Raw genomic sequence first — 12,769 nt, 5'->3', positions numbered from 1 at the left:
ACCCATAAACATAACGTAAGCATAAAAGTGACATAACGAATAAGACAATGCAATACAATAGGATAGTCTGCTGACTAAAGAGTTCGCAGGCTCCGATGTATACATACAATAACTCGGATACCCTTCAGGAGCAATGGACAAATAGTTACATGAGAAGGGTGAAAGACCTGCAGACTGTAACGCTACTAAATATTTATTTATTGGAGTACATCCCAAGAGCGATAACCTATGCAAAAAAAAAACAAAAAAAAAAACAAAAACTGGGTAGTTGTGTATGCTGGGCAGTGCAACGTCATACATGATCGGGCCAGCACGAGAACACATGATGTGCCAATAAAGAGAAGACATTCAAGGGGATAAGGTAAATGTAAGAAGTGATGTAACTAATAAAAAAGCATGATGTCTTTTCTCTTGTTGAGACCATTAGGTGTTCTGGTTCCCAATTTGAATATCCACCATGTTTCTCTGTTTCTCAGGGTCACTTCAGTGTCCCCTCCTCTGAAGGGTCTATGTGTTTTTTCAATTGCATAGACTTTGAGGGAATCAAGATTGGATTGATGAAAATTAATAAAATTTTGTGACACCTGGGATATATTTCTGTGAGTATTGGCATTGTCTATATCATAAATATGCTCACGTATTCTAGTTTTTAGTGGGCGTATGGTGCTACCAACGTATTTAAGATGACATGTCGTACATTCCATTATATAAACTACGTTATTGGTATTACAATTGAGGAATGTTCTTATTTGATATGTGTTTTGATCATTTGCGTCCATAAAATCGGAACGCTTCTGTGCAAATTTGCAGGTTTTGCATACTGCAGCACCACATTTGTGAAAGCCCTTTACACTGAGCCAATTAGAGGATTGCACATGAGGGATATTGAGGGAACTAGGGGAGAGACTATTACCTAAGGATGGTGCTTTTCTAGATACGATTCTACATCCATGTTTAAGTACAGCAGCGATGTCAGGATCTTCTCTTAAGATAGTTAAATTATTTCTAATTAATTTGCTTATAGAAGCAAATTGGTTGCTGTATTGAAAAACCAAAGTAATAGGATTGATGGAAGATGTTGTTTTCGTTTGTGGGGATTTGAACCGAGGTTTTTTGTCAACTATTTTTTCTGCCCTTTGTAGGCACCATTGGCTATAACCTCTCTGTGTGAGTCTATCTTTAATGTCCTCGACTTCTTTAGAATAGTCCTCCTGAATACTGCAATTACGTTTTGCTCTGGTCATTTCACCTACAGGTATACTTTTAATTGTGTGTTTTGGATGATGGCTGTTTGCCCTCAAGATTGTGTTCCCCGCTGTAGTTTTTCTGAATGTAGTTGTGACTACAGGAAAATTATTCACACCTTTAAGTTTTAAATCCGAAAACTCTATGCATGTATGTTCTTGACGAGCAGTAAAACTGAGATTAAAGGGATTATTGTTGAAATAATCAATTAGTCTGTGCACGGTAGATACATCGGATTTCCAAATTAATATCATATCATCGATATATCTACCGTACCAAAATATGTGATCCCTAAATGGATTCTCCACATTGTAAATATAAGACTCCTCCCACCAACTCATAACCAAATTGGCGAGAGAAGGTGAGTACTTGGCCCCCATTGAAACACCACTGATTTGCATATAATAGGTTTGATTAAAGAAAAAAAAATTAGTAGTGATGAGGAATTGAGTAACTTCTATTACATAGGTTTGGAGATCTGAGGGAAAATCACTGTATTTTTCCATGTGAAATTTCAATGCATAAAGTGCTATTTCAGGAGGTATGGACGTGTATAATGAGACAACATCTGAGGTGATCCATGAGAAGTCAGTCTGCCATATAAGATCTTTCATAACATTAAGTACATCTGTACTATCACTCAGATAGCCAGGTGTTCTCCGGACGAGAGGCTGAAGGAGCTGGTCAAGCCACTCCCCCAGTCTCTCACCCAGGGACCCAATACCTGAAACAATAGGTCTCATAGGTGGAGGATATGCATTTTTATGCGTTTTGGGCAGAGCGTATAGTACTGGGGTAATGGGGGTCGCAACCTTGAGGTAATCACTCTCTTTTTTGTTGAAAAAGCCCAGACTAAAGCCCTCATCAATAAGTCCAAAGATTTTATCCCTGATAGGTGAAGTGGGATTGGCAGATAGACATTTATATACAGCAGAATCTGGTAACATTTTGTCAACCCAAGCTATATAGTTATTTTTGTCCATAACTACAACGGAACCGCCTTTATCGGCGTTTTTGATGACAAGATCATCATTGTCACGTAGTTCTCGTAGTGCCCGTTGCAATTTGGGTTTTAGATTGCTGTTATAAAAGCGTGCATCAGAGGTGGTCTCGGAAAGAAGCCTCAGCTGTGTTTCCATGACAGTTTGAAACCTGTCCATCACAGATCTGCGTGCTTGTATAGGATAATAATAGGGATTGGATACCTTAATGCGATTCCTGGAGGGATTAGAACTATTGCTAGAACTTAGACTATCCTCCTGTAGTTCTAATAAACAAATAAGTGACAATTGGTCAGCAAAATTGAAGGATTTAAAAACATAATCACATTCATATGAATTACCTTCAGTCTCAGCCAAATCGTCCTTAAAGTGTAGCTTGAGCGCAATGTTCCTAATAAACCTGTTTACATCACAAATAGTGGAAAAAAGATTGAAGTTACAGCTAGGCACAAAATTCAAACCATAAGACAGGAGTTCTTTTTGATCATTTGTTAGAGGAGACGAGGAAAGATTAATCACATCAAATTGTCCTAACGTTGATGTCTGAGATGATATCTTGGAGGATTTTTGTTGGCATCGATGTTTCCTTCCCTTTCTCCGATAAACCTTTTTCTGTTGTTGTTCAGTGGAGGCTTGCTTTTTTTGAAATAAGAGTTTTTTGATGCCTGTAAAGGTTCTGAGTCTGAATCTTCAGTGACTCCAGTGGATGTGTCCAATTCAGATGAACTAAAAGTAACCTGTCTTTGCATGCGATTTTTCGATGCACGACGTTTATGGTATTTAAGGATAGGTCTTTGGGATTGAGTCGTCCTATCCCACCTTCCCCACTCGTAGACCTGTTCGTGAGCATAGTCATATAAATCGCGATCCAGTTTACGTTTTTTCATGTCCATGATGTCTACCTCTGCTTTCACAATTTTAGAGTTACTGGTGTTCATAAACTCATCAAATTGGGCAGATGTCATTTTTTCTTTAGCGTCTTTGGTTGCAGTTTCAATGTCCTTTTGCAGATTTAGTAACATTTCTTCCTCATGATGAATGATTAGTGCAATAAGTTTTAAAGAGCAATCAGATAAAATTGTGTTCCATTCTTTGACAAATGTATCTGAATAAACGGTACTAGGGATTTTCTTTAATCTCAGCCCTCTCGGGATCACATTTTTGTCTTTATAGTTCTTAAGTGAGCTGAGATCCCACCACACACGGTTTTCTTTCAGCATTAACGATAACAAATTGTCCAACAATGCATCCTTGTTACCGGGTGGTGAAATATCCTCTGTGGCTGTTGCCGAAAACAGTTTCTCGGCTTTATTTTCTCTTCCAGATGTATTCATATTTATAAGCCACAGTTGATTGTACTGATGAAAAATAAATACTATATCCTCTTGATAATAACAATAAAAAAGTTTTTTTGGGGAGAAACTATGCGAGCACGGAGACACTGGTATACATAGTAACGAAAAAGAAAATCCAGCTCACCATAGTAACAGTTCCACTCGTAGCACGGAAACGCTGTGTCAAGGCGTGGGGAATCCAAAAAGCAAAAAAAGAATATCCAGCTCAACGAGACAGTGAAAAGTAAAAACTTGGTACTTTATTCACTTCATATAGAAGCAGAGGATAAAAACATCAGCACAATAAGGATAAGAACACTATCTATCTACGCGTTTCAGGTGGCAAAGCACCCTTAATCATGATATCTAGTGTCTGGCCTGTTCCGTGCTTTTTATGTAAGAATCCATTGAACACACCGGTGCAATGATCAGGTGGAAAAGTAATCCACTGAGAATGAAAACACCTGGTGGTAAATGTGAACCAGCAATTGGCCACATGAAACAAAAAGTTCACAGAATAGGCATTTTTGTGATGTAAACAGGTTTATTAGGAACATTGCGCTCAAGCTACACTTTAAGGACGATTTGGCTGAGACTGAAGGTAATTCATATGAATGTGATAATGTTTTTAAATCCTTCAATTTTGCTGACCAATTGTCACTTATTTGTTTATTAGAACAACAGGAGGATAGTCTAAGTTCTAGCAATAGTTCTAATCCCTCCAGGAATCGCATTAAGGTATCCAATCCCTATTATTATCCTATACAAGCACGCAGATCTGTGATGGACAGGTTTCAAACTGTCATGGAAACACAGCTGAGGCTTCTTTCCGAGACCACCTCTGATGCACGCTTTTATAACAGCAATCTAAAACCCAAATTGCAACGGGCACTACGAGAACTACGTGACAATGATGATCTTGTCATCAAAAACGCCGATAAAGGCGGTTCCGTTGTAGTTATGGACAAAAATAACTATATAGCTTGGGTTGACAAAATGTTATCAGATTCTGCTGTATATAAATGTCTATCTGCCAATCCCACTTCACCTATCAGGGATAAAATCTTTGGACTTATTGATGAGGGCTTTAGTCTGGGCTTTTTCAACAAAAAAGAGAGTGATTACCTCAAGGTTGCGACCCCCATTACCCCAGTACTATACGCTCTGCCCAAAATGCATAAAAATGCATATCCTCCACCTATGAGACCTATTGTTTCAGGTATTGGGTCCCTGGGTGAGAGACTGGGGGAGTGGCTTGACCAGCTCCTTCAGCCTCTCGTCCGGAGAACACCTGGCTATCTGAGTGATAGTACAGATGTACTTAATGTTATGAAAGATCTTATATGGCAGACTGACTTCTCATGGATCACCTCAGATGTTGTCTCATTATACACGTCCATACCTCCTGAAATAGCACTTTATGCATTGAAATTTCACATGGAAAAATACAGTGATTTTCCCTCAGATCTCCAAACCTATGTAATAGAAGTTACTCAATTCCTCATCACTACTAATTTTTTTTGCTTTAATCAAACCTATTATATGCAAATCAGTGGTGTTTCAATGGGGGCCAAGTACTCACCTTCTCTCGCCAATTTGGTTATGAGTTGGTGGGAGGAGTCTTATATTTACAATGTGGAGAATCCATTTAGGGATCACATATTTTGGTACAGTAGATATATCGATGATATGATATTAATTTGGAATTCCGATGTATCTACCGTGCACAGACTAATTGATTATTTCAACAATAATCCCTTTAATCTCAGTTTTACTGCTCGTCAAGAACATACATGCATACAGTTTTCGGATTTAAAACTTAAAGGTGTGAATAATTTTCCTGTAGTCACAACTACATTCAGAAAAACTACAGCGGGGAACACAATCTTGAGGGCAAACAGCCATCATCCAAAACACACAATTAAAAGTATACCTGTAGGTGAAATGACCAGAGCAAAACGTAATTGCAGTATTCAGGAGGACTATTCTAAAGAAGTCGAGGACATTAAAGATAGACTCACACAGAGAGGTTATAGCCAATGGTGCCTACAAAGGGCAGAAAAAATAGTTGACAAAAAACCTCGGTTCAAATCCCCACAAACGAAAACAACATCTTCCATCAATCCTATTACTTTGGTTTTTCAATACAGCAACCAATTTGCTTCTATAAGCAAATTAATTAGAAATAATTTAACTATCTTAAGAGAAGATCCTGACATCGCTGCTGTACTTAAACATGGATGTAGAATCGTATCTAGAAAAGCACCATCCTTAGGTAATAGTCTCTCCCTTAGTTCCCTCAATATCCCTCATGTGCAATCCTCTAATTGGCTCAGTGTAATGGTACCTTCACACATAACGATATTGTTAACGATATCGTTGCTATTTGTGACGTAGCAACGATATCGTTAATGAAATCGTTATGTGTGACAGCGACCAACGATCAGGCCCTTGCTGGGAGATCGTTGGTCGCTGAAGAAAGTCCAGAACTTTATTTCATCGCTGGACTCCCTGCTGACATCGCTGGATCGGCGTGTGTGACACCGATCCAGCGATGTCTTCACTGGTAACCAGGGTAAACATCGGGTAACTAAGCGCAGGGCCGCGCTTAGTAACCCGATGTTTACCCTGGTTACCATGCTAAAAGTAAAAAAAAACAAACACTACATACTTACCTACAGCCGTCTGTCCTCCAGCGCTGCGCTCTGCACTCCTCCTGTACTGGCTGTGAGCCGGAAAGCAGAGCGGTGACGTCACCGCTCTGCTTTCCGGCTCCCAGCCAGTACAGGAGGAGAGCAGAGAAGCAGAGCGCAGCGCTGGAGGACAGACAGCGGTAGGTAAGTATCTAGTGTTTGTTTTTTTTTACTTTTAGCATGGTAACCAGGGTAAACATCGGGTTACTAAGCGCGGCCCTGCGCTTAGTTACCCGATGTTTACCCTGGTTACCGGCATCGTTGGTCGCTGGAGAGCGGTCTGTGTGACAGCTCTCCAGCGACCAAACAGCGACGCTGCAGCGATCCGGATCGTTGTTGGTATCGCTGCAGCGTCGCTTAATGTGAAGGGGCCTTAAAGGGCTTTCACAAATGTGGTGCTGCAGTATGCAAAACCTGCAAATTTCCACAGAAGCGTTCCGATTTTACGGACGCAAATGATCAAAACACATATCAAATAAGAACATTCCTCAATTGTAATACCAATAACGTAGTTTATATAATGGAATGTACGACATGTCATCTTAAATACGTTGGTAGCACCATACGCCCACTAAAAACTAGAATACGTGAGCATATTTATGATATAGACAATGCCAATACTCACAGAAATATATCCCAGGTGTCACAAAATTTTATTAATTTTCATCAATCCAATCTTGATTCCCTCAAAGTCTATGCAATTGAAAAAACACATAGACCCTTCAGAGGAGGGGACACTGAAGTGACCCTGAGAAACAGAGAAACATGGTGGATATTCAAATTGGGAACCAGAACACCTAATGGTCTCAATAAGAGAAAAGACATCATGCTTTTTTATTAGTTACATCACTTCTTACATTTACCTTATCCCCTTGAATGTCTTCTCTTTATTGGCACATCATGTGTTCTCGTGCTGGCCCGATCATGTATGACGTTGCACTGCCCAGCATACACGACTACCCAGTTTTTGTTTTTTTTGTTTTTTTGTTTTGTTTTTTTTGCATAGGTTATCGCTCTTGGGATGTACTCCAATAAATAAATATTTAGTAGCGTTACAGTCTGCAGGTCTTTCACCCTTCTCATGTAACTATTTGTCCATTGCTCCTGAAGGGTATCTGAGTTATTGTATGTATACATCGGAGCCTGCGAACTCTTTAGTCAGCAGACTATCCTATTGTATTGCATTGTCTTATTCGTTATGTCACTTTTATGCTTACGTTATGTTTATGGGTATACACTTTTTATAGTCATTTAGTTTCTCTGTTCACCAACCATATCATATTTGTGTTTGCATATATGCTTCTCAGATTTGTGTTTGTATATTATTTTTACAGGTTTTGGATTAGTTAATTATTTCGAGAAATTTGTTTGTTTAAAAAAAGGAAGAAGAGAAGGGAAAAAAAAAAAAAAAGAAATCTTTGAATTTTTTTTTTTTTTTCCCTTTTCTCTTGTGATGGCATCTCCTAACACTGATTAAGGTGACATGCATGCTGATCATCCAATGAAGTCTTCCTCTTCGGATTCCGCTCAAGTTCTGCTTTTTTCCATCTCAAGAAAAATTTACCATCATGCATTTTGCGTATTTATGCATTTTGGACATTTGTCGTTGCATAAGATCATTATTGTTACATTATTTAGTGACAAGATTTGTTGTGTTCCATATATTCTTGTATTATGTTCAGTTAAAGTACATACGTGTTTCCTTTTTCTGCCTATTCCGTGAACTTTTTGTTTCATGTGGCCAATTGCTGGTTCACATTTACCACCAGGTGTTTTCATTCTCAGTGGATTACTTTTCCACCTGATCATTGCACCGGTGTGTTCAATGGATTCTTACATAAAAAGCACGGAACAGGCCAGACACTAGATATCATGATTAAGTGTGCTTTGCCACCTGAAACGCGTAGATAGATAGTGTTCTTATCCTTATTGTGCTGATGTTTTTATCCTCTGCTTCTATATGAAGTGAATAAAGTACCAAGTTTTTACTTTTCACTGTCTCGTTGAGCTGGATATTCTTTTTTTTGCTTTTTAAAATATTTTGTAGCCCTGCGCTATGTAGCAGAAGCAATCAGACAAGTGCAGCTTCTAGTCTCCCATGGGGACTATTGAAGCAAGTAGATACCGTATATACTCGAGTATAAGCCGAGATTTTCAGCCCATTTTTTGGGGGCTGAAAGTCCCCCTCTTGGCTTATACTCGAGTCATACCCAGAGGTCGGCAGGGGAGGGGGAGCGGGGGCTATCTAATTATACTCACCTACTCCTGGTGCGGTCCCTGCACGTCCCTACTTCTTCCAGCGCTGCATATTCTTCCTGTACTGAGCGGTCACATGGTACCGCTCATTACAGTAATGAATATGCGGCTCCATCTCCCATAGGGGTGGAGCCGCATATTCATTACTGTAATGAGCGGTAACGGTGACCGCTCAGTACAGGAAGAATATGCAGCGCCGGGAGAAGCAGGGACTGCACCGCGCCAGGAGCAGGTAAGTATACGGGGAGGGGAAGCGCAGCGCTGCGCGATATTTACCTCTCCTCGTTCCGATGCGGCTCCGTCATCAGCATCCTCTGGCTGTGACGCTCAGGTCAGAGGGCATGATGACGTTGTCAGTGCGCGCCCTCTGCTGAACATCAGTGCTGAGGATGGAGCCACACCCGAACGAGGAGCAGGTGAAAGTGCTGGGGTCCTAAGCGACGGAGAGGTGAGTGTGTGAATTTTTTTTTTTTTATGGCAGCCACAGCATATGGGGCAAGTGACTGTATGGAGCATCTGTATGGGGCCATAACGATTGTGCAGCACTATAAGGGGCAGTGACTGTATGGAGCAGCTTATGGAGCCATAACGACTGTGCAGCACTATAATGGGGCAAGTGACTGTATGGATCATCTTATGGGGCCATAACTTTTGTGCAGCATTATATTGGGCAAATGTGTCTATGGAGCATCTTATGGGGCCCTTATTACCCTTTATGCAGGATTATATGGGGCATATTTTAATATGGAGCATTTAATGAGGCCCATCAAACTGTATGGAGCATTATATGGGGCTCCTGATTCAATATGGATATTCAAAAACACATAACCTGCTGATGTCTCAATTAATTTTACTTTTATTGGTATCTATTTTTACTTTTGACATTTACCGGTAGCTGCTGCATTTTCCACCCTAGGCTTATACTTGAGTTAAGTTTTCCCAGTTTTTTGTGGCAAAATTAAGGGGGTCGGCTTATACTCGAGTATATACGGTAGTTAACAAAAATGTTTTTAAAAATATTGAATAAAAAAAATATAAAAGTTCATATCACCCCCCTCTCGCGCCATTCAAAAAAATAAAAATAAAACAAATATACACATATTTGGGATCACCGCATTCAGAATCGCCTGCTCTATCAATATATAAAAAGAATGTATCCAATCAGTAAACGGTGTAGCGAGAAAAAAAATTGAAACGCTGCAACATTGCAATAAAATGCAAAAATGCAATCAAAAGATCTTATCTACACCAAAATGGTAACAATAAAAACGTCAGACCGGTGTGCAAGCAATAAGCTCTCATCCAGCCCCAGGTCCCGAAAATGGAGAGGCTATGTGTCTCGGAAAATGGAAACTTTTTTTTTTACAAACTTTGGAATTTTTTTTTTCACCACTTAAATAAAAAAGTTTAGTGTCTGTGAGCTTGTAATGACCTGGAGAATCATAATGTCAGGTCAGTTTTAGCATTTAGTGAACATGGTAAAAAAATAAATGAAAAAAACTGTTGTGGAATTGCACTTTTTTGCAGTTTCACCGCATTTGGATTTTTTTCCCATTTTCCCTTACATGATATGGTAAAATAAATGGTGCCTTTCAAAAGTACAAATTGTCCTGCAAAAAACAAGTCCTCACATGGACATACTGACAGAAAAATATAAAAGCTATGGCTGTGTGGATAAGGGGAGCAAAAAATGGAAACTCAAAAAGAGAAATAACCCTGGTTCTTAAGGGGTTAAATAGACCAATCATGAGGAATAAGAAGGGGTTGTCCTAGTAGTGGACAACCCTTTTAAACATCTAAAATCCCACACAGATAGCAGTCATTATTAGCGATGAGCGAGCACTAAAATATTTGAGTCAACAGGTCGCATGCTCAGCAGACGTTTCCAGGAAGACTGAGGGGGCAGGAAAATTGCTGAAATGGATGAAAACGGCGCTAAATTGGAATGAGAACAGCATGGGGAAGATGGCTGGATGCATCTCTGACTCTCAGGTCGCTTTTGGGATCAATGTTGTCGGAGTATTACGCCACTTTTAAGGAGTGACAACAAAAACATCCGAAACCGAAAATAAAATGTACAGGGGGATTGGCCCCTACACCCGTCCGTCATTAACGGACAGGTGACGTCACCGTTCAGTCACCCCCCCCCCCCCCTTTCCGCTCACCACGCTACTCCTACAGCGGCGCCATCAGCTGAGGCTAACCGCTGTGAACACCAGCATTTTCACGGGGTGTTGCAGCTTTGGGAGGACGCTCCCGCATCTGATACAAGTGGACATTGGGCAGGAAACTAGCACGCAAGTCCGACCACCCTTTACAGGACCACACGTGCACCTGTAAGGGCCTCTCAGCGCAGCAATCTAACTTTTACTGTTCATTTATTTCTCGGTTTTAAGGCAGTTTTACACAACACACCTGTCGGATTGCCTGCTGCTTTGGCTTCGGGCACATCGTGACTAGCGCCATTGTGATTTGCTGGTTCAGCATTTGCATTACGAAAATAAAATGTGTTTTACAAGTAAAAACATTTGTTCTTGTATATAAGGCAATTGCTTTCAATGGTGAAAAAAACATTCATTGTAAATTTAATTTTAATATTTTAATACCTTATCTGGACATGTGGTGTGTGACATGGTGAGACACATCCTGTTTACTTTATAAAGGGACTCTGAAAATCACAAATCCTATGCGGACAATGCAAGAACTTCCAAAAATGAGTAGGAAGAGGGACTCTGATACACCCTGTATTAGATATAAAGGAGAGTCTCATAAACATTCTTTTAAAATTGTTAGGAAGTGGGACTTCTAGACTCATAAGGTTTATGCATGGTGCAAGGTCTAGCAAAAATTTAAATGAGGGTGTGATGACACAGAATTTTATTTTAGTTAACCAGATGTCTATTTTCAGTAAGCCAGGAGGAATAGGCTGTTCTCTATATGACGACTTTTGAATTTATGCAATTGTTCTTCAGTTGGTCAAAAACCATACACTGTTGTCATGAGTCTTAAATGTTGATTTTTGATCATTTTAAATGGCTGTTTGCCTCTTACATCAGCTCCTACAACTAAAGGTACCTTCACACTGAACAACTTAACAACGATAACGATAGCGATCCGTGACGTTGCAGCGTCCTAGATAGCGATATCGTTGTGTTTGACACGCAGCAGCGACCAGGATCCTGCTGTGACATCGCTGGTCGGCGCTAGAAGGCCAGCACCTTATTTCGTCGCTGGATCACTCGCTGACATCGCTGAATCGGCGTGTGTGACGCCGATCCAGCGATGTCTTCACTTGTAACCAGGGTAAACATCGGGTTACTAAGCGCAGGGCCGCGCTTAGTAACCCGATATTTACCCTGGTTACCATTGTAAATGTAAAAAAAAAAAAAAAAGCATACTCCCATTCCGGTGCCTGTCACGTCCCCGGCGTCCGCTTCCCTGCACTCCTTCTGCATCCTGTGTCAGCGCCGGCCGGCCGTAAAGCAGAGCACAGTGGTGACGTCACCGCTCTGCTTTACGGCCGGCGCTTACACAGGATGCAGGAGGAGTGCAGGGAAGCGGACGCCGGGGACGTGACAGGCACCGGATTGTGAGTATGTGTTTTTTGTTTTTTTTTACATTTACAATGGTAACCAGGGTAAACATCGGGTTACTAAGCGCGGCCCTGCGCTTAGTAACCCGATGTTTACCCTGGTTAAATGGGAACTTCGGCATCGTTGGTCGCTGGAGAGCTGTCTGTGTGACAGCTCTCCAGCGACCACACAAGGACTTTCCAAGGATCAAGGCCAGGTCGTATCGCTGGTTGTGATTGTTGGAAAGTTGATGAGTGTGACGGTACCTTTATTGTCTGCTTTCTGTGCAAGACACTGATGCAAGGTCATTAAACAATGGATGTTTGCTTAATTTATTGAATGACCATTGTGTGGGTCTTGTGGCTTGTTGACTTACAAAACAAAGGAATAAGAACTATGCAAATAGATTAGTCAAACTATACAAGTTAACATTCAAGAAAAGAGGAGGGGAGAGAGGGAAGGTTAGGAGCTTGACACGCCGAGACGTGCATCTGTAAACCGTTTCAAATGAATGTAGCTGGTGGGTGCCGTACCTGCTGGTGATTTCAGCTGAAGTGGAAGAAAGAAAAAGGGAATATCCAGCACGTCCATCCAGTGTAAGTAAAATATCCAAAATTTATTGAAGCATTTTAAAAACCATATTAAAAAAGAGAGAGAGAGACTCTCTC

The 12,769-nt window shown here is 40.6% G+C and overlaps 1 protein-coding gene across 1 annotated transcript in view; it reads left to right on the top strand.

The window, feature by feature from the left end:
* The window catches only part of LOC138663390 (gastrula zinc finger protein XlCGF66.1-like), a 33,916-nt gene extending 22,877 nt beyond the window's left edge, over positions 1 to 11,039 (top strand). The window contains exon 7 of the mRNA XM_069749567.1: positions 10,393 to 11,039. Within this exon, the coding sequence (XP_069605668.1) occupies positions 10,393 to 10,427 (35 nt within the window). The 3' untranslated portion in view covers positions 10,428 to 11,039. The remainder of the gene's footprint in view (positions 1 to 10,392) is intronic.
* Positions 11,040 to 12,769: the final 1,730 nt, after the last annotated feature.

This window comes from Ranitomeya imitator, chromosome 2 (assembly GCF_032444005.1).
Source record: "Ranitomeya imitator isolate aRanImi1 chromosome 2, aRanImi1.pri, whole genome shotgun sequence".
NCBI lineage: Eukaryota > Metazoa > Chordata > Amphibia > Anura > Dendrobatidae > Ranitomeya > Ranitomeya imitator.
The sequence above is the reverse complement of the archived record's forward strand: the minus strand, read 5'-3'. Positions and strand labels throughout refer to the sequence as shown.